Raw genomic sequence first — 24,754 nt, 5'->3', positions numbered from 1 at the left:
CAGGGACATTTGAAAGGATGGAGGGCATGCTTGGGTGCTTTGGAGGGGGTTTGGCTACCATCAGGGCCCAAAGGGATTGGATGCTGCTGTAGTTAGTATCCTGTGCTCCTCTGGGCCATTTGGGCAGGACTGCATGGGTGTGTGTGTGTGTGTGTGTTGACATTTCCCTTTGCCTATTGGCTACACCATCTTTTTTCATAGTGTAACTGTCTGCTGCTGTTTGGGAAAGTTACACAACCTGGAGCAATTTAGGAAGCCAACTAACTCTCAGCCAAGCTCATGGCCTGCTCACTCCCACACTGGCACGAGAATTTGCCCCCCCCCAGGCCAGGGAGTTGGGCAGCAAAACTTGCCTTATGCCAATGTAAATGCCAGATTTGTTGGCATAGGGGCTAGTTAGCTCCCTGGGCACTTCTGCTCCCCACCATATGATTGCTTGCCCATTTTTCTTCCACTCAAATTCTGGTTTTGTATCTGTCTTCATCTACTTACCTATAATTAATCCTGAGTTATAGAGAGTTATACACTCTTAGCTTCACCAAGAAATATATCTGAGATTGTGCAGTTGATTAACAGCTAGGACGTTCAGTGAACAGTACAACAGAATATGGGTTGCAGCAATATGAAAGCAAGCATAAATTTTAAAATTAGCATAAATCCAAATACTGAGAGGAAACACTGCTGAGTTGGTTGTTGTGGGTTTTCCGGGCTGTATTGCCGTGGTCTTGGCATTGTAGTTCCTGACGTTTCGCCAGCAGCTGTGGCTGGCATCTTCAGAGGTGTAGCACCAAAAGATAGAGATCTCTCAGTGTCACAGTGTGGAAAAGATGTGGCAGGTCATTTATATCTACTCAGGAGGGGTGGGACTGAGCTGAGTCATGACTCAGCTCAGTCCCACCCCTCCTGAGTAGATATAAATGACCTGCCACATCTTTTCCACACTGTGACACTGAGAGATCTCTATCTTTTGGTGCTACACCTCTGAAGATGCCAGCCACAGCTGCTGGCGAAACGTCAGGAACTACAATGCCAAGACCACAGCAATACAGCCCGGAAAACCCACAACAACCATCGTTCTCCGGCCGTGAAAGCCTTCGACAATACAAACACTGCTGAAACCAAGCATAAGTAATTAAACATGACATATTTAATGATGTGCAAACTACCCAGTAGGAGCATCTCTACATAAACAGACAGTACCCAGTAGTATCATTTACAGTCCCTATCCCTTTACCAAAAGGTTCTCTCTGAGACATTTCTTACAGCACAGTCCTATTACCTGAGTAAAAGAAAAACCCTCCTGAACAATTCAGTTTTGCATCACTTGTGGAAAATCAAGATAGTGGGAGTTTCCCTGACCATTTCAGGCAGGCCATTCCATAAGGTGGGGCCACAACAGAGAATGTGTGTGTTCAGGCAGCTGATTTAGCCCAACTGCATGGTGGTATCTGCAGAAGGCCCTATTCAGATAAGTGAAGCTGCCATGGCGGAGCATAGGGGGAGGAGTGGTCCTGCAGCTATGAGAGGCCAAGGCCATGAAAGGCTTTGTATGTGGTCTTCACATATGCCAGAATCATGTCAATATCTATCACTCTAACTGGGTCAAAATGGTTCATAAACTAACCAACTGGTTTATTAAGTATTTCTTCTGACTCATCTGTATTACAGCTGAGCATATTCTCATATGCTCATATTCTCATATGCTCATATTCTCATATGCTCACATATTCTGCTTTGTGTCTGTGCATTGTTTCAGTCATTTCTTAATTTATTTTAAGATGCAAAGCCCTTTTTCCTTTCAAGATGAGGATTAGTGGAATTGCTTCAAATTCATTGTTCTCTAATTTTCCCCATGTAGATTTTCCACCCCCTACTGATATGCAAATTATTCATCATGAACAGAAGGGAATTTATGTTATGTGGAAACTTCCCATGTCCATTGGAAAAACAGTCTTGTGGTACATAGTGGAATGGACTTGTGCAGGTTGGCATAGTGATTACCAGCATGACATTTTGTGGGAAAAAATCCCCAGTCAGAACACGACAACATATATACCAGGTAAGATAGAGCACAACTCCCTGCCCCAGTCTTCATACTATGTAGGCCTAATAAAATGCTCAGTTCTTTAGTGTTGGAAGAGGAGGATTCAGCACTGTCCTTTTCCTCAGGTTGCAGAGGGGGCAAACCAAAGAAAGATAGAGAGGTCAGGGCACTCTATTTACTGCTCTGACTATCCTTTGATATGTAGATTGCTATTCTCAGGATTTCCTTCTCTTGACTTCCTCCCTCTCACTTCTTCTCTTCCTGGTTTTGTTCCAGGCAACATCTCTTTCCTTTCCTCCCTCCATTGTGGAAACATGGATGCAGGACTTGTCCTAGCATCCATGTCCATCCTTAGACTAGATAGGTAGTTAGGATCTGTCTCTCCTCCTTTCCTATCAGAGTATGGAGTTCCTACAATAAAGAATTCTTATTTCCTTTCTAAATATAAGCAAGTGTATGCTTTGTTACTGCACACTAGTGAGCAGAACCAGCTCACAACCACCTATAATCACACTTCCTCTGCTAAACAATGGACTCTGCTAACAGCCCAAACATGGAATCCTTTAATTAGGTTTCTGGATCCAACATATGATTTATTTCTTACTTAGCCCATGGAGTAGAAAGCTATACAGATAACTTTTCATGGAATTACAGATTCCTAGGATTCTAGCCCAGGGCTTGACAAAGCCCAAACGGCAGGTCATTATGGTGCCTGGAAAGTTCATCATGGAGTCTATTTTTTTGACAACTATTTTATCATACCACTCAGCAATTCTCAGTGGAAGTGCCAAGTTTGTATATTTCTTATTAGAATATGTTCCATTGTCTTCTTTTATATGCAGATTTTAATTGACACCTGTTAGTGATGGCGGATGAGTTCATTGTTAACCAGATGCTTTCTATACTGTCTTAAGTGTTCAATTAAATCCAGCTTTAAAAAAGGATGAAATTATGAAAAATTGGTGGGAGATGTTAAGATTAGAGGTTAGCTTTTTGTTATGGTGGTGATAACCATGGGTTACCCCCATATTTATTTATATATTACAACAGTTTTGTCATAGTAACATTAGTAAAATTTCAAAACACTGTAGGAAAAGTTAGGATTAGGCTTTATGGTAGCAATAATTAGAAAATGTGATTGTTAAAATACAAAACCTTGAATGCTAAAAGTGAGTCCTAAATTTTGGGAGTGGCTCCTATATCCAAAGAAAATGTGTCGAGGTCTGTCCTAGTCAGCATGGCACACTGGTTATGATGCTGGGTTCAAATCCCCACTTGCTTGCTGGCCCCACCTTGGGCCAGTCACTCTCTCTCAACCTAGCCTGGGTCACAGGGCTGTCGTGAGGGGGAAATGGAGGGAGACAGCACACAACTCACTGGAGTCAGGGTGGAAATGAAATTGACTAAATAAATAAATTATAACCCTCAATCATCAAAGAACTTCTTTTAGCAAGTTTTTGGTTTCAATGTTTAGAGACAGTTTTTTAAAATAAATCTTAAAATAAATACATCTGATTACGTTCAATGTGAACAAAGAGGATCTCTCTCTTGCTCTCTCGCTCTCTCTCTCTTTAGAATAAAAAGAGGTAACTATGAAATTTCCGTCTGTGTTACCTGGGGAGAAAGGGGGAGAAACATAAATGTAATACATTTAAAATAACTAATAATTATCCAGGGCTGTGTTAGAAGAGATGGGAACATGAAGGAGATACATGATCATTTTTGCCCTGGGTCAAAATATGGTAGGATTAGAATTCATGGGTTCCTGCTTTAAGCCATGATCTTTTCCCCTTACCTAAACATTAGAACGTTGTGTTTCTTAAATTCACTATGCCACAACTTTTAAAAATAAAATGTTATCCTTTTCAGAAGACATCAGAGTGAAGAGCTACTGTAATGTTTCAGTGTATGCTGTGTACCATGATGGAACCAGCAAAGCATGTTCCGAACAAAGCCATTCAGGTGGGTTGTGTAAGTTGCGGAAAGAGTGACTGTTGCATTATATGTCTTTTGAGTTAGCTTTTATAGTGTGGTCTAATCTCCCTAATTAAAGGGGGAAAGCATGCTTCTGTCTCTCATGTGTATATGTTAATTGGCTCATCTAAACTTGGAATATTGTAATAGATTTTGAGAAGTGGCTACCTCACCATTTATTACAGTGCATTTTTCTAGTGGGGTTTGCTGTGATCCCTTAAACCACAGGGTGGCAGTATTTCATGAGCAGTTCTATTAACTTCTTTAACTATACTGCTGTTCACCACCCATATAAATTTCCATAGTTAAAACAAATCTCCATAAGCATTGCTGGGTTGTTGGCTAGTGCTGATTGAACAGCATTTCAAACATTAAGGATATTTTGAATCCACTTGATTTCAAGAGTACAGAAATAAGGGAGAACCAACATATTCTCAATGATGTAATCTGTGATCCTTGAAAATCCAACTGTTTGTTGAGGGACTTCATATTTGTCTTCTTCCAAAGGAGGACGTCAAAACAATGTTCCCCTTTCTGGATCAAAGCCTTTTGTTTTAATAATGCATAGGACCACCCTTCTGGAATATGTTGCTTTACTGCTTCATGAGAAGGCTTGTCCAGCTCTTATCAACCCACAAACCAAAAAACTAAGATGAAGGCCCCTGAATAGAAGGACAGTGATCCTGAGAAAGAAAACTCTTATGGAATTCCCGTTGTTGACTATTCCAGACAGAAGTCAACCATTACTGATAGCTTTTTGCTGGGGCTGTCACCCAACTAAAGAAATCTTAGCTTATTCATCGTAAGACTTGCGATCAATTGATTTTGGATGCATTTGCATAAATATGTGTAGATGTAAGCCATAGATCTGAAGGAAAAGGTATATTCTCCTTGTTTTCAAAATATTAGCCAACTTAGGAAACTTAGGTGCTTTTCAACTGCAGCATCCAGAATAGAATATGATTCTAAGAAAATTTATTAATATTTTGAATTTCCATAAGCAATCCACAAGACTATACTGGCTAGACTTCCATATAGGTTATATATTGTACCTACCAGAATAGCAACCATAAGCACAGATGGTGTTGAATAGGTATGATGATAATATCCTTAAGTTCATATGGAAGCAGGAGGTGAAATACTTGCCTCTGATACTGGTGATAATAGTAGGACGTGGAATTATCCAACACTGACACTGTACTGAGGACATATATATTTTTCTTAGAACCCCAAGACTGCAATCTAATAGCAATTACATTAGAAGAATCCATGGCTCAGATGTGCGCCAACTAAAGTGATGTTTTGTACCATCCTTAATACTCCCTTGCCATGCTGGGTTGGTTAGCTATCCCAAAAGAGATCACACATAAATAGAAATGCAAATCACAGTTCAGATGAAAGCAATGAAGGATGTTATCTCTTAGAAAACTTAGGGAAGGAGATACATGATAGTGAATGGAAATGGATATGGAAGAATGTGCTGCTAAGGATAATATCTGCAGATCTAAAAGAGAATGGCTTTAAAAAGCAGCATCAGTGGTATTTAACACCATAAAATATATATCTCATACTTTGATTAATAATTGCTGGCGATGTCGTAGATGTCTGGTAGACTTTTTTGCACATTTTTTGAAGTTGCCCTATTATTAAAAATATTGGGATGTTATAATATATGTAATTACAGTTATGACCAGATATCAAGTGCCTAATGATCTTGCTTGATGTAGTGGAGCTGGTTGTAGTAATTAACTTGTTGATTACAATACAGTTTGGACTACCATACTGATAATTAATGAAATGTAGTAGGTATAGAACAGGAAATATAACAGATACATTTGTTGAAAAACAGCCACTGATATAATGCTTTGGAGTGACAATTTTCTGGATAATGTGAAACTTCATGTATTCTTTTCTGTAATCAAAGTTAATTTAATTTTTAAGAACTATTCTGAGTCACTTCAAACAATAAAAATGCAATTCCCTTTTGAGTGTTAGTGTTAAAATAGTGTACTTACTAACTACTCCCTTTCATTTCCCCCCGCTTTATTAGTGAAAAAGCTTGCAGGTGGACAGGCTGATAAGCATCTAGAAAGCATTGCTCCAGCTCCCCATGGTAAGAAAGGACTACAATAAACTTGGGCGGGGGAGGGGGGAAGGTTTCTATCTGACCAGAACTGGGAGGTATGTGCCCAGTAGCAACGGCAACTCAGAGTAGTAGGAACTGACAGCCACATCCACTGACGCTATACTAGGGAAATGAAAGTTAAGGTATTTTCACAGATCTAGCCTCAGATCAGTCTTACCATCATGGAGGAATTCAGGACTGATTTTGTAATGTGCAGATGTATTCAGTTTGTTTGGAAGATTTTAAAAATTTCAGTCCAATGGCAACCTCACACAGAGAAGACTTGGTACATATAAAGTAATATAGAGACTGGGTGGGAAGTGGCTTGGTAGTCTGAGTGTTAGGTAGTTTTCTGCCTATCAGCTAACGGTTATTTACAAGTTTTCTGCCATCCTGCAGAAGATGAGGAAGTCCCCAAATACAACCGTACATGTTCAAACCTCATTTTTAAAAATGTGCTAGGAGTAGCCTCCCCTCTTTTCGTTGCTTTTTTCTCTGCCAAACAAGAACTGAAGGAAATGAGAGATTGAAAGTTGTGTACCATGTCTTACTAACATACTGAAGTTCACCCAGGCTACTGGATATACTTTTATCCTATTATTCAGGGCAAGTTTACCAAAGAATGCATACATTTTAATAAACAAGAATACTTAAAAAGGATAAATTCAATTATTTGTTTATTTGCATCGTTTATACCTGCCCCCAGGCAGTACAGTGTGCCCCCGTGCCCACAGTGGCCTGCTTCGGGCCAAACACGTCCCGCAGTGGACCCGTTTCAAACCAAATTGTGGCCCACAGTGGGCTGATCCAGCCCACGGGAGTGCTCCCAACTAGAGATGGGCACAATCCAAAAAAAATTAACGATCCAGCTGATCGTGGATCAGCGCTGACAACAATCCCACATTAACGATCCACACCGATCATCTACCATTCCTGAGCCGTGGATCATGGATCGTGGATGCCAAAGCGGGGCACGCAGGTATTCCCAGCTATGTGGGAAGGTGGGTGGTGGCGACAACCGCCGGGCCTGGTGGGCACGGGGAGGTGGCGACAAGCTGCCTCCCCTCAGGTCCCATTCAGCAACACAGGAGGTCTGTGTTTGGCTGTCAGAGCTGCCTATCAGGGTTTGCAGGGATGAGATTCGGGTGCCCATGGCTACAGAACACCCCCTTCCTCCTCCCTCCCCTGGGTGTCTTCTCCCAACTTGTGACTGCTTTGCTGCTCCGTGGTTGGAAGGAAGCCCTGCTGATCAAGGAAAGCTGGGCTTCCATTCGGGTTTCCAGGGCAACAGAAGGAGGGCAAACAGAGCTCAGGCTTTCCCCTGGCTCCGTTGCCAGGGAATAGATTGCTGGCGCCTGAGTGTCTGGATCCCCGATCCGAGCCCGAACGCAACGATCCAGGCCTCTCCTGATCGCAGGATCGTTGGCCGTGGACGATCACGATCCACCGGGTCATGATCGCGCGATCGCCATTATCGTGGGGTTTTTCCGATCGTAATGCGGATCGTGCCCATCTCTACTCCCAACCTCCTTTTATCCCGCATGATGACATCACTTTCTGGAAGTGACATCATTGCACAAGCCGGGGGCATGCGTGGATGCTGCATGCAAAACCAGAACCCAGAAGTGCAGTAAGGTAGGTGCCAGACTCCCAGGCTCCCATCAGGGGAGTCAAAGGACCTGGCAACCCTCTTTATACCCTGCCTTTCTCCCCAGTGGAGACCCATAGTGGTTCACTTCATCTTCCTTTCCTCCTTTTTATCCTCATAATAATGCTGTGAAGGATTTTCATACCCTATGGCAGCCTCTCCCCCTTCTACCACCACTGGGGGCATTTTTATTTTTTTTAAAAATAGCAGTTGATAATAGAGTTGCCAACATGAGGCTGGCAACAGGAGGGAAACTCAGCATGCTGGGGGGCAGGGCTTTCCAGTGACATAATCATATAGCCAGCGACACATTGATGTCACTTCCAGCACAACCAGAAGCCACATCAACGTGTTGCTGGTTATAGTCTAGCAGTTTTGGCCAATCTCCCCCACCATTTTTTCTCATCATCCAGCTGAGCTGTGGCAGGAATGGCCTGCTGGGAATGGGCGATCTCTTGCCCCCAACAGCAAATGATAACCCTAGTTGAATATCATTCTGTTGATATAACACTGTTGTAACATGTGTAACTGGGTCCCCTGCTTTCTTGCTTTTTGTGGACTTATAAAGAAAAAGGCATATTTCCGCAATGGAAAGGGCTGCAGTCTTACTTTTTTCGACAAAATCTTGGAATTCAGATAACTTGTTATATATATTGTTATAACATTATATTGATATAACAATATTTAGTTGCCAATTTTTTTAAAAAATGGGAAGGCCCCAGAGGCCCAGGGGTACGGCTGCTGGAGATCTAGGGCAGGAAAACTGCAGGAAATCTGCCCTGTGGAAGTGCCACTGATGTGCTGAGACCACAGATGAAACAGCAAAGGGGAAACCATGCAATCCTGTTCCTGTGTGGAAACTACTAAAGTGGTAGGATCCAACCATATATCTCTGAATACTAGCAAGAACCAAGCATTGGAGGAGCACTGTCAGTTTGATGTTCTACTTGTGTGCTTCTTGGGAGCATTTTGTTAGCCATTGTTGGCAACAGGATGCTGGATTTGATTTTATGTTCTTTTTATGTTAACTGCCTTGCCACTTTACTGTAACTAAAAACTTCAGGGTACACCAGAAGAAACAAAATGAAAACTGTATTTATTTTGAGGCTGTAAATAAGTTCCAGTGTTTGGTTAACTAACAGTTAAAACACAGAGCCTAATAATTCTGAGAAACATAGCTCAGGAAAAACCCCTCCCTTGCCTAGGTTCTCAAAAACAGATTCAGAGAAGCTTCTGTTGAACCATTCACGTCAGAGAACATCTCTTAGCTGTAGAATCTGTTAGACTGCACAAGTCACACAGATTTTAAAAAGGGAGACGAATCTCAGGGTTATGTATTGGACTGTCCCATTGATACTATAGTGGCTGGATTCAAAATCAGAAGGCTTTTATTGGGACCAAAAAACAACACCATATTTTGCAAGCTTTCCAGAATTCATTATCAAGATGGATGGTTCAAAAGGGTGAGTGGGTCAGATGTTTCAGGCACTGAATTTGTCTGCATCTTGCATAGAATGTCAGGCAGATTTGAATAGATGAAATTGTGCTTGGTGGTGCTAGGATATGGTTGTAGCTGAGGCCTTCTGTGAAAACTGAGAATGGCAGCTCCAACTGAAAATATAATAACCAATCACTGGCAAACCACCCCGTAACAAAAAGTCTGCCAAGAAAACGTTGTGATGCGACGTCCCGCCATGGGTCAGTAATGACTCGGTGCTTGCACGGGGGACTACCTCTACCTTAATCACTGATCACATGTCTCTCTAATGCCACACAGAACACACTAATCTCTTAAAAAGCCGTGAGCAGTGATAAAATATATTAACTGATATATTAAAATTTGAGATTAATTTTAGATTACAGATTACATAAACAGACAATGAAAGCATGAGGTATGACTTAGGAATTCACAGACCTGAACCTCTCCCTCTGCCATGAGCTTGGCCACCTAGTGAGTTTGTTGTGCCACATTTGACATTGTAAGCCTCAGCCTCTACCTCCCACCTGTAACCAGAGAATAATAATACTAAGGATTATAGGAAGATAATGTAGGCAATCCTTTGTCTTGCTATATTAAGACAAATTGGACAGATTAAAAATGAACAGCATTGATTTCAATATAAACTTTTATGAGTCACAACTCACTCCTTTAGACATGTAGAGGAAATTAAACTGGGAATTGTGCTTAAGAAGAAGATTACTAAGAGGAAGGGCTTGAGAGACAGAATGGTCTCTCATGAGTCCATCATGAGTCATTGTAGGGTAAATTCTCTGTGTAAGTGATTAGAACAGGATTAGGTAAATAGGTAAGCAAAGTGATGGAATTTACTCAGGGAGAAGTAGTCTGAGGTTTATGTGAAAATTAACTGATATGAGTAACAAGGCTGGACAATATAGGTTAAGGTGTTCCTTCAATGGCCTCAAGCCATTTATGTTTTTAATGGTAAGAACTAGAGATGGGCACGAACAGAAAAAAAAACCCTAACATGATGTTCATGGTTTGTTGCCATCCACGAACAGGGACTCATGAACAACCTCGAACATGACCCTGTTCACGAACATGTTCGTGGTTGGCTGTCTGTGGGGGCCAGCAGGCTGTCCTCCAGCCATCATCCAAGTCAAGATCCCTACCGCTCCACTCCCAGAAACCTTACCTGAGCAGGCAGCAGGAAAGGTACCAGTAATAAATAATAGCTTGGCCCATAGCCTGGCAGCAGCCCTGGAACTTGAAGGGGTAGATCCCTATCCCACCACACAGAAAGAAAATTCAAGCTCCAATGCGCACTCTCTATCAAAATGCCAACAGCAACTGTCTCTCCACTGTCTACAAAGTCAGAGCTTGGAGCCCCCCTCCCCCCTGCTCTTTGCTCCCTTGTTGTAACAAATTTGGAGCTCCACACTTGAAAGGAAGACCTGCCTATCAAGCTAAATTGGGCTTAGATTGGGGTTTCCAGGGCAACAGCAGGAGTTCAGACAGAGTTCAGACAATCCTTGCCTAAGTTGCCAAGGAAATTGATTGCAGGTGCCAGACTGTCTGGCTTGATGAATAGCAACGAACAGCAATGAACAAGGCTTGCAACGACCACCTGTTCGTTTAGAATGGGGCCTCACAAACAGCTTGTTCGCGAACAGCAGATTGAGCTGTTTGTGGCTTATTTTGTTCGTATTGCTGTTCATGCCCATCTCTAGTAAGAACTCACACTTTGAATTGTGCCTGGAAACAAATGGGCCACCAGTGCAGATCTTTAAGCATGGGGGTCATATGATCCTTGTATCTCATCCCTGAGAGGAGCTTGGCTGCCACATTTTGGACAAGCTGAAGTTTTCAGTTATTTCTATCCCCTACCAATTCTATTGCTATACAAAGGGTGGGGAGTTGAACAGTTTGAAAATAACCCCTAATTGTTTAAGCTTACCCTTCAGATATGATAACATATGAACAGAGGTGTGTGTGGATCACTCAGATCACATCTTCAATTTCAGGTGCAATTAGTTATTTTAAAACTGGGTATAGGGAAATCAAAACCCTGTATTATATTATCTGTAATGACTTTACAAGCTATCCATCAAGCACTCAAGGAAAATGATATAGGTAAAAATGTTTTATTCAGGGAACCTTGAATATTTATGTACTAGCGATAACGCCCATTGTCTGAAAAAATACAACGGGTTCTAGAACACTGATTCGGCTGGCCCCCTCCTGGCAGCAAGTGATCACTTCACAGCGGCCTGGAGGCCAGAGCGGGAGGGCGCTGAGGAGAGGCGCAAGGAGGAGTGTTTAGGCCATCGATTCAGTGGGCCCCCTCTTGGTGGCAAGCGGGTGCTTTGCAGCAGCCTTGAGGCCAGAGTCATCTGCAATGTGCCTGCACAAGAATAAAAAGTGAGTCATCACTAACATGGCTTGCCTCTTATATAGTAGGATTAATTTTATGAAAATATTTATAGTCTGCTTTTCTTCCTCATGATTCAGGAAACTCATATAGAGTTGTAAAAAATGGTGCTGTGGTGCAAGCAGATGATGATGTTGGAGTTCTCTTGGGAATTGGCATTGGAGTAGCCTTCTTATCTTTCTTTATTTTGGCATTCATCACTAAGAAGTCATTCAGAAAAAGGTACAGATTGGGATTCCTCCTCTAGCCTTGGAGCAAGCTTTTCAACCCAAAGAAATATAAGCATGGTTTGTTCTAATGCTTAGTTCCCCCTGACAGAGCAATGTGATCATTTGATTATTACAGGGATGCAGAAGCACACTGAAATCAGTGCTAGACCCATGCAACATCAGATCCCTGAAATCTCAAAGACTTTCCTTCTTTTCCAGCCTGTACAGGCAAAAATGCAGACAGGGGTTCCCAGAGTGGGTTATTTGAAAATCAGTAAGGAGGATCCTCCAGCCTCATATTGCTGGGTCATTTGGTAATGCAAATTTCGGTTCTATAACTCTCCTGTTTGGTATTAATGGTATTGATGAATTCTATGGAATTGTGTAAGTAGGCTAAATTGTTACCAGTTATGGGCTTAAGCAAAGACATTGTCTAGCCTGATTTCTGTGCCATCCTGTTATAACCTCCCCCCTTCCCCAAGATCATCGATATCTGCATGGCCATTTTGAACATGGGTATTCATTCCACCTCAAGGGAATTTGACAAGGGACTGCTGACAGTTTGTACTGGCCGTTCCCTGTTTGGTCAAAATGCTGAACTGAAGATCTGGGGGTGGAGTTGCTAAGGGGTGTGGTTTTCATATGGCAATATTTTCAGACCAGCAATTCCCCACATCGAAATTGAATGGGAAGTTTCAGAAGATTGTACAATCAAAGCTAGTGAAAGTTTGAATCTGCCTTTCCTTAATCATGGATATACATGATTTGAGTAGGACTTTCTTCACCGGGGAAGTTGTTTAGGACTGGCGGTAGATTAATCCTGAGCTTTAAGTTCTAAATGCTTTTAGGCTGAAACTTAATAGTAGAACTACATGAGATAGTGGCTGACTCGTAACTTCAATTGTGGGGAAACAATTGGAAGTGGGAGAGTGGTGGGCCAAACTAGAAATTAATCCAGCAGACAAAAAATTATCAGAGAGTGCTCTTGGGGAGGGTGGTGACTGGAGAAACAGTTTGATTGATTCCTTCTCCCACCTGCCGCGGTCGACTACCCCCTCCCCCATCTCACACCTGCTTTATAGGTTTTGTAAGAGACCTGTGTTTGAAGACAAAGACCTGCAGCCATCACATGCAATTCTGCCCTCAGCCTGGCTTGAAAAGCACATAAGTATTTTTTCACAATAATGAATTTAAGTAATGATCAATAATTGACAAATATTGTTAACATTGTATTTTAAAGGTTTAGCACAGTGTTTATTTCAGTGACACCCAAATGGCTACTTGAAGATTATCCTCAGGTGCAGAACAGCAGTGTGATCAGATTGCTTCAGGTAATTTACCAGGTCAAACTTCTCTGTGTTTAATATGCCTAACCATACTTGGGAGGAGGCGCTTCTATGTGCAGAAATCACTACATGACATATTACAAAAAATGCTGTACATAGATGTTTACTTTTCATGTCTCACAGGTTCCTCTTATGTTGTGGGCCACTTTGGGTATTACTGCTCCTCATCTCTGTGCATGAGGAGACTGGATGTATGTACTTACTCCCCACTCCCCTCACTATTCAAATTGGAAAAGCCTGCATTTATTTGAACACAGAATCCCCCTACTACTGCAAGACAGAACCTGCTAGAAAGCATGCAAGATCAAGACCTGCTCCTGATCGCAATATATGAAAAGTATGCACATCTCTCCGCACATTACAGAGGACACAGAATGAGTCCAAGGACCTTGTGTCCTGTGTAACAGTCACACATGACTTACAGACTCTCCTCAATTCCCAAGTGTGTAGAACCTGATTTGGATCATGACTGTGCCATGTGTGGAGAAGAGCCTCACCTCACCATTTTCCTCACCATATAAAATTCTGGGGGGTTTCCTGTTGGAGAAACCCAGAAATGTGCTCATGGGTTTCCCCAATGGCCAAATACCATGCTCTCATGACCACTGCAGGTTGGGAGATTGCACAGAGGCAGGGCTCATTTAGAGGGGGAACGCACAGGAACGCAGTTCCGGCAGTTCCCCCAAAGAGGTCACATGTTAGGTGGCCCTGCCCACCTGACTCTCGGCCATTTGGGGCCTGTTTTGTCCTGGATTGGGGCTGAAACGGCCTGGATAGGGCCTCTGATGGGTGGTGGATCACTCTCCTGTTCAGCAGTGGCCCGATCCTGACCATTTTGGGGCCCTTTTCAGCCATTTTCAGCCCCTTTTTGCCATTTTGGGCCCAATTTTGGTCCTGAATGGCCATGATTGGGTCCAAAACAGCCAGGATGGGTGATGTCAGGGGGTGTGGCATACGCAAATCAGTTATGCTAATGACACATTTCTGGTGATGTCAAGGGGCATGACATATGCTAATGAGTTATGCTAATGAGTTCCTCCAGCTCATTTTCTACGAAATGACCCCTGCACAGAGGTGAAGGCTGAAACCCTTCTTCACATGTTCCAGAATCTAAGAGCCAAATTACAAGTGACGTCTTACACAGGTTGGACACTAGTCGGCTTCCCTCAAGTTTTGATCGGAAATGTAGGCATCCTGGTCTTGCAGCTGTAATGGAGAGCCAAGCTGTAAAACCAGGGCGCCTACATTTCCCATCAAAACTTGAGGGAAGCCGACTAGTGTCCAACCTGTGTAAGACGTCAGTTGTAGTTTGGCTCTTAGTCCAAGTTGGAAACTGCATACATGGAAACAAAGGAGAAACTACAAGTTAGGTGTGACTGATACACAGGACACTGGAGGAAGGGGGAGACACAAATCTGAATTGGGCCTGTGTGCTACATAATGAATTGGGCCTGTGTGCTACATAATGTGTGAAGAGACCATGTAGAGGCCATAGCTCTGCACAGTTTATTTTATTAAAATATTTACACCTCATCTTTCCCCCAAAGCTCAAGGAAGCTTACAATTTCAAATATTAGAAACAAAAAGATGGTAAAACCCCACTTACCTTTCCCCCCAAGAAAATGCCAGCAAGTTTAAAATCCATTAAAAGTGACATCATTGATGTCATCGTGCCACCCCGGGAGCATGCCTGGGAGGCCCGTTCCCAAGCCTTCCTCCCCTGCCAGCCAGGTAAGTGCAGGAAGGGGGTGGAGAGTGAAAGCGGGGGATCCCCCACCCTCACTGGGGAAATGGGATCCCTAATGATCGGTCATGATTAGTGCTACAATCCTATGCATATTTTCCAGAAAGTAAGTCCTACTGAACACAGCCGGACTTCCACATAAACATGCATAACATTTTACTCTGAATCCCGTTGCAAGCCATGGAACAAGTTAACCTTGATTAACTTGTCCATTGCTTTGAATTAGAGGTATTCATGATTAACTTAAACTATTGGGCCATTATTTATTTCACTGGGTTTTGCTTTAAGTAAACATACACACCTTGTGTTGGACACAGTGTTCTGCAAGTGGAATATCTGCTCATGAAAGAGAACTTTCCTACCTCCCACTAAAGTCCCCCCTTCCTCCCAAAGACTGCCCTGGGTTCAGAGGACATTCGGGAATAGCTGTGGGGAGGATGAGAGGATCTGGTGGAGACTGCCCAAAATCTCTGCAGCCACAGTGACTATGACCTCACACAAGCAGAAATGGAAAGCAGAGTCCAACTCCTTATTTTCAAATTTCTGTGTTTCTCATAATGGTTATACTGGTTTTTATCTGTTTTATAGAGATCTCAACTCCTTTTACTACCACATGTTATCACAAGATTAATGCTGCTGTACTGGGTTAGAGACTGATTTTTCATTGATGATTGGTTTCTGCTGCGTGTCCTCCACTCCTTATGTGAAAATTGCATTTTTAGTTATGGTCACATTTTCCCATAATTGTTCCTCAGGAAAAAAATTGTTCTACGATGCACAATTTCAACTGGCTGTCATTGGATTATGAAGATGCAGTAGTAACTGAAGTAGAGGAGACATTGGTAGACACAGAGTGTAGAGCTTTGGATAATAAAAGGGAAACCAAAAAAGCCGTTTGCGAGATCAGCCTACCATTTGTCAACAATTCTGACATGACAGAGGAAAATGGCTACAAACCTCAGGTTTGCAACAAGGCATCCTTCTTCCAGAGCAGTTCTGAAACACATTCTCAAAATCTGGATGCAAAATCAAATCTCCTAGCTTCACCCATGAATATTTTAATAAAAGATTATATGAGCCCTATTACTTCCACGTGGTCTACTGAGGGCACTGATGAAAATACACTTTTACTTGAGAAAGTCAATCTTATTCTGAGCAACAGTAGAAGTGGGCAGAGCAACATATTCACTTCTACAGAAGAACCAAATAGACCAACAGAAAATCAATGGAAGCTCCCATCATCAGAAGATAATATTCAAGAACAGACCTTAATATCAGATGAATTTCTCTCTTGTTTAAGAGCTGTGAATGAAAACTCTACAGATTTAATGTCTTATTTTCCACAAAGCATTGCAAAGTGATTTGGGTACAAAGAAGACTGGAAGAACAACAAAAACAAAACAGTAATCATACAACCAGAACATTCAAAATTGTTCTGCATCTTCAAGACAAATTATTCACATTTTACCTCAACACTGGTCTTGAACGAGGTCAAAAAATGAAGCTGGAGACTGTTGCAGTATTAAATTTCTGTGCCAATTCATTCTGGTGTTATAAGCAACTCTTAAACCATAGAGCTGAAGAGTACCAGAAGAACATCTGGGCAATCCTATCCTAAAAGGTGAAGGTACTTGTCTTCCGATCCATCATAAAACAACCTCTAAAACTGCAAAAATAGTGTTTCGAAATAGTAAAACTGAAACAGGTATATTACAAAAAACTAAAATTATTTTCCAAATAATTTTTCCAGTGTAATTCCAGATGGCCCAGGCAAGTGAAGCAAAGCAACAGACTGCAGCACCCCTGAATGTCACAGGATCCTAGCCAGTTTGATTGAAGAGAGAAATAATAGGTCTAATTCTGCACATGGCCTCAAAAGTGCAGATTTTTTTAAAAAAAACACCAATGGGACCAGGTACAGAAAGGGGAGATGGGGAGGAGCTGCCAGTTTTGCAGAAAAATCCTAAAAACAGTTGGTGTGTGTGTGTAAAATACCAGAATGGAGAGGTGATAGCTACACATCAGTGGCATCTATCCAGAGGTGGCTTGGACCAGAAAGTGCACTGTAGGCACTTTCTGCTCCTATCCTCATTGATCCACTTGAGATCAACTGACATACTTGGCACTCCAAGACAACTTCCCCTAAACATGGCCAGGGGAGTGGAGGATGTATTTCCGCTCCATGCCAAGCCCCTTCCAGACGGCTGGTGGGGGAGGGAGACACGGATCAGAAAGTATGCTGGATGCACTTTCTGTTCCAAGCCTCTATCCCAGCCATCTGGCCAGAAGATTGGGAAAACTATGCTTAAAATGGAAAAGGCCTCTGGCACACTTACTGATCCAAGCCAGTATGTGTTTGGAGGTGAGACTTGGTAGAATGCTCACCTAGCACACTTTCCTATTGCTTATCACATTGGAGACCATGTGGACCAGCATGGGTGGGGGAACATGGGGTGTCTCCTATCCTGTGACTCATTGTGGGTCCCCCATTTGTTCCTCCTAAAATCTATTTATGATAATTAGATAGAGGAATGCAATCAAAATTTTATTTATGTACATCACTTAACTTTCAGTTTCTAATTCTATCAGTTTTTGTTACCCAGGGAAAGTGAGAAGAGATCATAATTAGTGTATATGTCTCCAGTTTAGCCACTCTTTCATCAAACAAGTTGCCAGTCTGGAACAATTTCTTAACATCTAAAAGCACTTCTGTAGACATTAAGTAGCGACTGAGGCCTAGCTCAGCTATTAGTTTGGTGACAGATTGACCCCCACAAAACTGCTTATCATCATTGGCTCTCACATTGCATGGCAACAACATATGAAAACCTCACATCAATGACCAGCATCACATGGGTTCCTGTTACAGAACCTTATAAAGAGATGACACTGACTAGTTAGTGTCCAAGTATGTGAGAAGGTATTTTCATCCTTTTCATACTAACCTTGGTACCATAAAATCCAGTCATGGGAAGCAGGGTTACAATGGCAGCCATAGTGACATAGAAACATATGAACTAGGTTTGTGTTTCATACAAGAAGCACCCAGTTTTCCTATCAAAGATAAGCCTGTCCAGGAGCTGCTTTCAGTATGATATCTCAGTGTTTTTCTAATGTATAGTTAGAGCCTGATGTTTTGGAGCTGGTGTGAGAACATTATTGTGTCTGAAGTTTGTCAAAAAGATGAATGGCTTTCTAGTAGCTGAAAACTATCACTAAACATAAATGCTTGTAGTATACAGGTTGATCTAAAATTAGTGATGGTTGCTGTTACAGGAAGGAAATTGTACGAGAAAACCCACACACATCAGGACTCAAAGTGTACAATGTGGAACATAATGAACAAAATGCTGTTATGACTCCTGTTGACACTTGAAGTATACAACACAGAAAAACATAAAATTCTTGTTATGAGCTGGAAGTGTTTCTGTTGCATCAAAGGGTATGGTCCTGAACTGAAAGTGCCAATTTAATTCACGGAGTATAAAATAGTCCTTATCCACTTCTTAGTCTGGACAAAATGCATTTATATTTGAGAGAGAGTGTGGTGTAGTGGCTATAGTGACAGACTAGGATCTGGGAGTGCCAGGTTGAAACCCCCACTCTACCATGGAAGCTTACTGAATGACCTTGGGCCTGTCACACACACTCAGCCTGACCTGCCTCACTGGACTGTTGTGAGGAAAAATGAATGAAAGGAGAATTATATAAGCTGCTTTGGGTCCCTACTGGGGAGAAAAGTGGGTTATAAACAAAGTAAATAAATAAATGTACATTAATTCATCTAGTACAGCATCTTGTTACGTTTTCTCAGTTGTGCACATCCCAGAGCTGGTACTCATCTCTTCAAATTCTGAGCATATACAGCAATGTAAATTATTGTGGTTTGGATCCTAAGAATGAGTTCTGTGTGCACTAGATGGTCTCTGCTAAAACTTCCATTTGTGCAAAGACCCACTGAAAACTATTAATCATTGTGTAAAATGAAGTTTTAGCAGAAGAGGAGGACCATGCATGTGGCAGTTGTTTGCGCCATTTGCTGTTGCTGCAGACTTCAAACTGGGAAAATGCATCTGTGAGCAAAGTAAAACTCATAGCAAGCCCATAGATCTTAAATTACAACCACAAAGCATTGTCCTTCACAGCGAAATAGTTGTTGGGGAGAACTTGCTGTGCTGCCCTTTATGCTGCAGTCCAGTCCTCCAGGACATCCTATGTACGCTCTGTTTATACAAATGACTAGAGGTGGGCACAGTCTGGAAAATTGACCTAAATTTGACACGGTCCAGCTCAGTTCGTGATTCACAAACACATGGTTTGTGGGACTTACCTTTTTCATGAACTTTGTTCCATTTGGGCTGGTCCGTGGGTCCATGGTCCGTGAGTCCAGACATCCTGGCTCCGATCTATCAATTCCCTAGGCAATGGAGGGGGCATCCGCAGAACTTCTGTAGCCCTTAAAAACTTGATAAGCAGCTCTGCCAGAGAGCTCCCATTCTGCTCTATGTGAGCAGGGAGGAAGAACTAATTCCCTAGGCAATGGATGTGTTGGCGTTCTGCACCAATCTTAGCCCTCAAAACCTTTTTAGGCAGCTCTTCTGGCCAACCAGAGAGCTCCCATTCTGGTCTGTGTCAGCAAGGAGCAAGAATTAATTCCCTAGGCAAGGGCTGGGAAGGTGTCTGTGTGGTGAGTGAAGGGGCTCTTCCCCCACCCTTTTCTGGTTGATTTTGCTTCATTGCAACTTTTTGGTGCTGCAACCTAATGCAAGTCAATTGGCATTTGCAACTCCTAGCTATCTACTGGAAATTTCCTGGGGGCAGCTGCTTGGGGGGTCTGTAACTTGGACCTCCAAAATGCAATCTTGGCCAAACTTGGCTGGTGGCTGGAGGAGAGCCTGCTGAAGCCTTGCTCTGAGTTTGGCATCTCTGGGTGTGAAGGGGGTGGGGCCAGGGCCAGCGGAAGTGATGGACATCTAACTGGTGAAAATCGACAGACCACAGGCCGGTGGTCCATGGCATTTTCCTGGTCTGTACCCACCTCTACAAATGACGATTACACAAGAGCACTGAGAACCAGCTCAAGCAAGTAAATGAATTTAACACTATACTGAAAGCAGAAATTAACGCTTCAAGGGAGATAACTCTGCATATAATTAGGACCATGCATTCAGACAGAAACTAATTAGCCAACCCAAACAAACTGTGCTCTTGAATATCATTGTTGTATAATCTGAACCCCAAAATAATGACATTCAGAAATAATAGAGCAGTTCTTCATCCTCTGTATAACCTGGGCACCTCACTGATACTGTTACTGTTCCACAAAGTAGTGGGGGAAGTAACTCAACAGGTATGTACTCAACAGGGATGGCATCTAACCAAAAGTATTTGCTGATGGTCCTACTGGACATCCAACTGATATTTCTGAGTTTCTACTTTCTGCTAATCAGAGTCTGAGGTAGGATTTCTCATTCTATGAAAGGCACAGGTCCTGTTTGTTTGAGAGCCAGTGTGGTGTAGTAATTAGAGATGAGCGCGAACTGGAAAAAACCCGAACCATATGGTTCGTGGTTCGTCAAATTTCACGAACCACAAACTTTCATGAACCTGCCCCTGGTTCACAAACTGGTTCGTTTGGTTCATGAAAACGTCACATCCAAGTCAGCAAATCATCACTTCCAGATGAGCAGAAGGTCACTTCCGGGCCAGCAGAAGTTCATTTCTGGGCCAGCAGAAAGTCTGCAGGAAGTCCATCCCCTGTTGCCTGGGAAACTGATTGATTGGCACCAGGCTGTCTACAGTGACAATCCAAAAAACTAACCAAACGAACCAGCCTAAAGTTCGTGGAGGTTCGTCAGAAATGGGATCTGACAAACCGCTGGTTCGCAAACCACGAACTGGCCTGGTTCATGCTTGATTTTGGTTTGTATTTCAGTTCGTGCCCATCTCTAGTAGTAATGAATACTAGCAAGGAACAAAAAAGCCCCACTTGATATGAACTCTCCAGGTGACCTTGTATCAGTCACTCTCAGCCTAACTTACCCACAGGGCTGTTGTAAAATGGAGTAGAGGAGAAAACATGTATACTACCCTGACCTTCTTGGAGGAAGAGTGAGATAAAAAGCACTAAATAAACACATAAACAAACTATTTGTTATCTGAGACTGCTGGCTGCTAGCTAGGAGCCTGGGACAAAACTTTGCTTGAACCAGCTGGCATTTGGGGTGTGTGGGCTGCAGAAATGAAGATATAACAGTAGAGACCAAGACTTTCCTCCCTCCACTAGCAGTAGGTTAACAAAATGAAAACACTTTGCTTATACTAATTGGTAGTTGTGCAGGACTGCAAAGATGAGATAGAGGCAGAGGCCTAGTCTTTGCCCTCAGTGGTAGATCACCCCTTTTTGAGGGACAACAGGAAAAAAAATGCTTTGCTGGCTCAAGCCAGCAGAAAGGTAGATTGAAGAGCCAGGGGGAGAGGAGGGGCAGAAGCTAAGGCTTCCCCCTCACAAAAGACAGCTCATTTGCTTGATGGAGATAAATCACACACAACAACCAGATATGGCATGAGAGATCAATGATGAAGAAGGATCAGATTATCACTCTATGTGAGAGAAAACCATGGACTCATGAGCTAAGATCTTTCAACATGACATAAAAACAACAAGCAGCTGTACCTTTTCTTGGAAAAATCCACCTCCCCACCCCACCATTGCTTGTAGGGCAGTGAGGTCCCCAGTAGGGGTGGGAGATCGCCCACTCCCACTCTCTGCCCCCTGCCACCACTCATCTGGCTGGCAGGGGGGGAAAGGCAGGGGAACAGGCCTCCTGGGTATGCTCCCAGCATGGCTCACCAACATCACCCCCAGGAGTGGCACCATTGCGCAGGCCATGGGAGTGCTCCCACGCTTTGTGCCAGGCCAATTTGGATCTCCAATGGGCTGAATAGTTTGGGAGATGAAAAAAAGTAGTGCCGGGTCCTGCCCCTCCCACTAGGAGGGTAAGGGGACCTGGCAACCCCAGCTATTAGCTCTGGTAGAGAAAACAAAGAGGCAACCTCCTTTTAGGGGAAAAGACAGTTTGAGTAGGTAAGGCTCTTCTTTTTAAACAAAACCAGAGAACATGACCCAGAGGAGCTAAATCTTCCTCCCTCCTATATCTTCCTCCAGTGTTTGAAGCATATTTTCTCTTAACCAGGCTCTAACACCAGAAGTCAACTGGGTTGGGGGAAATCCTGAAGGTGAGCTAAAGTGGGAGGGAGAGCATTTTTCTCATTTTAGGATCCATTTTTGTTTAAAAATAGCACCCACCTCTACTATCTAGCCCGACTTGAACATCCTATGAAAAGAGGAAGGGGGACTCACACCGTGACAGATGGTGCTTCCCTGTATTTGCTGTGCCAGTAAGAATTTCTTTTGCCTCTAAAATACGGATTCTGTGTTATAGTCTCTAGAGAATTTTACCCCCATTCAGTGGTTAGTTATAATTTAGGTAATTTTCTTCAGTGAAGAGCATCCTGATCAACAAGAACTATCCTCATTAGTTTACCCTAAATGGACTCCTGTCCATACCTTTGTCTCCCATTGTCACTTCCATCAAATTCTCCTCCCCATAACCTAATCTTCCCACCAAGCCATTACCAGCTAAGATCCACCTACCCCCCCCCCCCAAAATGAAAGAAGAAACAGCCAGCAAAGAGGCAAGAAACTAATGTTAACTTTTCCTGGTTTTAGAATGTAACTCACTGTCTCATATTCAGAGCTGTTGGTTCACAGAATGGAAGGATGTGATCTGGGCTTTCAGTCCTGTCATGATTAGACATGGGCATGAACAGAAAAAAAACGAACATGGTGTTCGTTGTTCGTTGCCATCCATGAACACTGACAAACATGACCTGTTCACGAACATGTTCGTTGTTCGTTGTTCGTGGGGGCCAGCAGGCTCTCCTCCAGCCATCAAGATCCCTACCACACCACTCCCAGAAACCCTACCTGAGCAGGCAGCAGGAAATGTACCAATAATAAATAATAGCTTGGCCCAGAGCCTGGCAGCAGCCCTGGAACCTGGAGGGGTAGATCCCTACCGCACCACTCCCAGAAACCTTACCTGAGCAGGCAGCAGGAAAGGTACCAGTAATAAATAATAGCTTGGCCCAGAGCCTGGCAGCAGCCCTGGAACTTGAAGAGGTAGATCCCTATCCCACCACACACAAAGAAAATTCAACCTGCAATGCACTCTCCCTGCCTCTCTCTCAAAATGCCAACAGCAACTGTCTCTCCCTCACTATCTGCAAAACCAGAGCTGGGATCCCCCCTCCCCCCTGCTCTTTGCTTCCTTGTAACAAATTTGGAGTTCCACACTTGAAAGGAAGACCTGCCTAGCAAACTAAATTGGGCTTAGATTGGGGTTTCCAGGGCAACAGACAGAGTTCACGCAGTCCCTGCCTCCGGTTGCCAAGGGAATTGATTGCAGGTGCCAGACTGTCTGGCTTGATGAACAGCAACGAAGAAGGCTTGCAACGGCCACCTGTTCATTTATTCGTTTAGAATGGGGCCTCACGAACAGCTTGTTCGCGAACAGCTAATTGGGCTGTTCGTGGCTTTTTTTAGTTCATATTGCTGTTCCTGCCCATCTCTAGTTGTGATTATCAAATGGAACAAGATTATCTGTGTTGCCAGCTTCACACAATTATCTGTTTGTCTTTAGTGATAACTATAATTAGTGGTCTCAGAGTATCTGCTGCTGCCCCCCTCTTGAAGCTTATGACCAAAACAGCTATTAACCTAAATGTGTAACTTTTGCCAAAAACATCAACTGGACAATTATTCCATCACTAGCAGAATTTGCCTCATATCATAATGTCATAACACAGTAGCCGTGTACACAAGACATATGACTACAGAACAATACAGGGTAAGGGATTGAGCATGCTGACCCGCCTCCATGACAACCCGTGGTTCTGTGCCCGTATTAGGCAAATGTGCATAGTTGAGGATGTGCCCAGGGCACTTAATTGTCTGTGGTGCCAGCATGCTCAGTCCTCCTCCTCCTCAATGTGCATTGCCCAATGTGTGTTTCACTGTTCCCACTTCTTATCATCTGCTGATAGCAGTAGGTTTGCCAGCCCTTGGCTGGTAACTAACCAAACAGTCGAGAGAGGCACAGAAAAAGCTCCCTCACTGAATACCAAACCATGACCAATTTACTGGAATTGAGTGAAACGTACTAAACTTAAATATACCAAAAGTAAAAAACAAACTTTATTAAACTTCTTTATATTACTCTAAAGGCAGCAGTTAGCTATTCAAGCTCCAAATAAACTTGCTCCCAAAGTAAGCAGAATAGTTTATATTGCACACAGGCAAGAACAATTTGGAACAATATCAAAAAGGTGTGAATAATTCAAAAGAGACCAATAAGGGTCTAACAATAATATGAATAATCCAAGACTTGGCTGGTAACTGGCAGGAAGCTTTGGGATGCCAAGACAGGCAGAAATAGTGTTGTGCAATATCACACCACTTCCAGCTGTGTAACTGGAAGTGACATCACATTGTGTAATGCTCTAGGGTTTCCCTAATACTCTCTGGTAAACTCCATAGAGATCAGGGAAACTCCTAGAGTGTCATGCAACACTACAAAGTCACTTCCAGGTCCTAGCTGGAAGTGACTTTATAGTGGCAGGGGGTGGGGAGCACCAGGGAAGTCCTCCACTGGCCTAAGGTATCTAGCAATCCTAGACAGCAGAGCTGGTAACAGAGAACATTGTGATTGT

General features: G+C 43.0%; 1 protein-coding gene across 1 annotated transcript in view; it reads left to right on the top strand.

Moving 5' to 3' along the window:
- IL23R (interleukin 23 receptor) overlaps positions 1–16,341 on the top strand; it is a 48,225-nt gene extending 31,884 nt beyond the window's left edge. Inside the window, exons 10-13 of the mRNA XM_054980384.1 lie at positions 1,859–2,059; positions 11,762–11,903; positions 13,131–13,221; positions 15,736–16,341. Coding sequence (XP_054836359.1) covers positions 1,859–2,059; positions 11,762–11,903; positions 13,131–13,221; positions 15,736–16,341 — 1,040 coding nt within the window. The remainder of the gene's footprint in view (positions 1–1,858; positions 2,060–11,761; positions 11,904–13,130; positions 13,222–15,735) is intronic.
- Positions 16,342–24,754: the final 8,413 nt, after the last annotated feature.

This window comes from Eublepharis macularius, chromosome 5 (assembly GCF_028583425.1).
Source record: "Eublepharis macularius isolate TG4126 chromosome 5, MPM_Emac_v1.0, whole genome shotgun sequence".
Lineage (NCBI taxonomy): Eukaryota > Metazoa > Chordata > Lepidosauria > Squamata > Eublepharidae > Eublepharis > Eublepharis macularius.
This window is presented reverse-complemented; position numbering and strand designations above follow the sequence as displayed.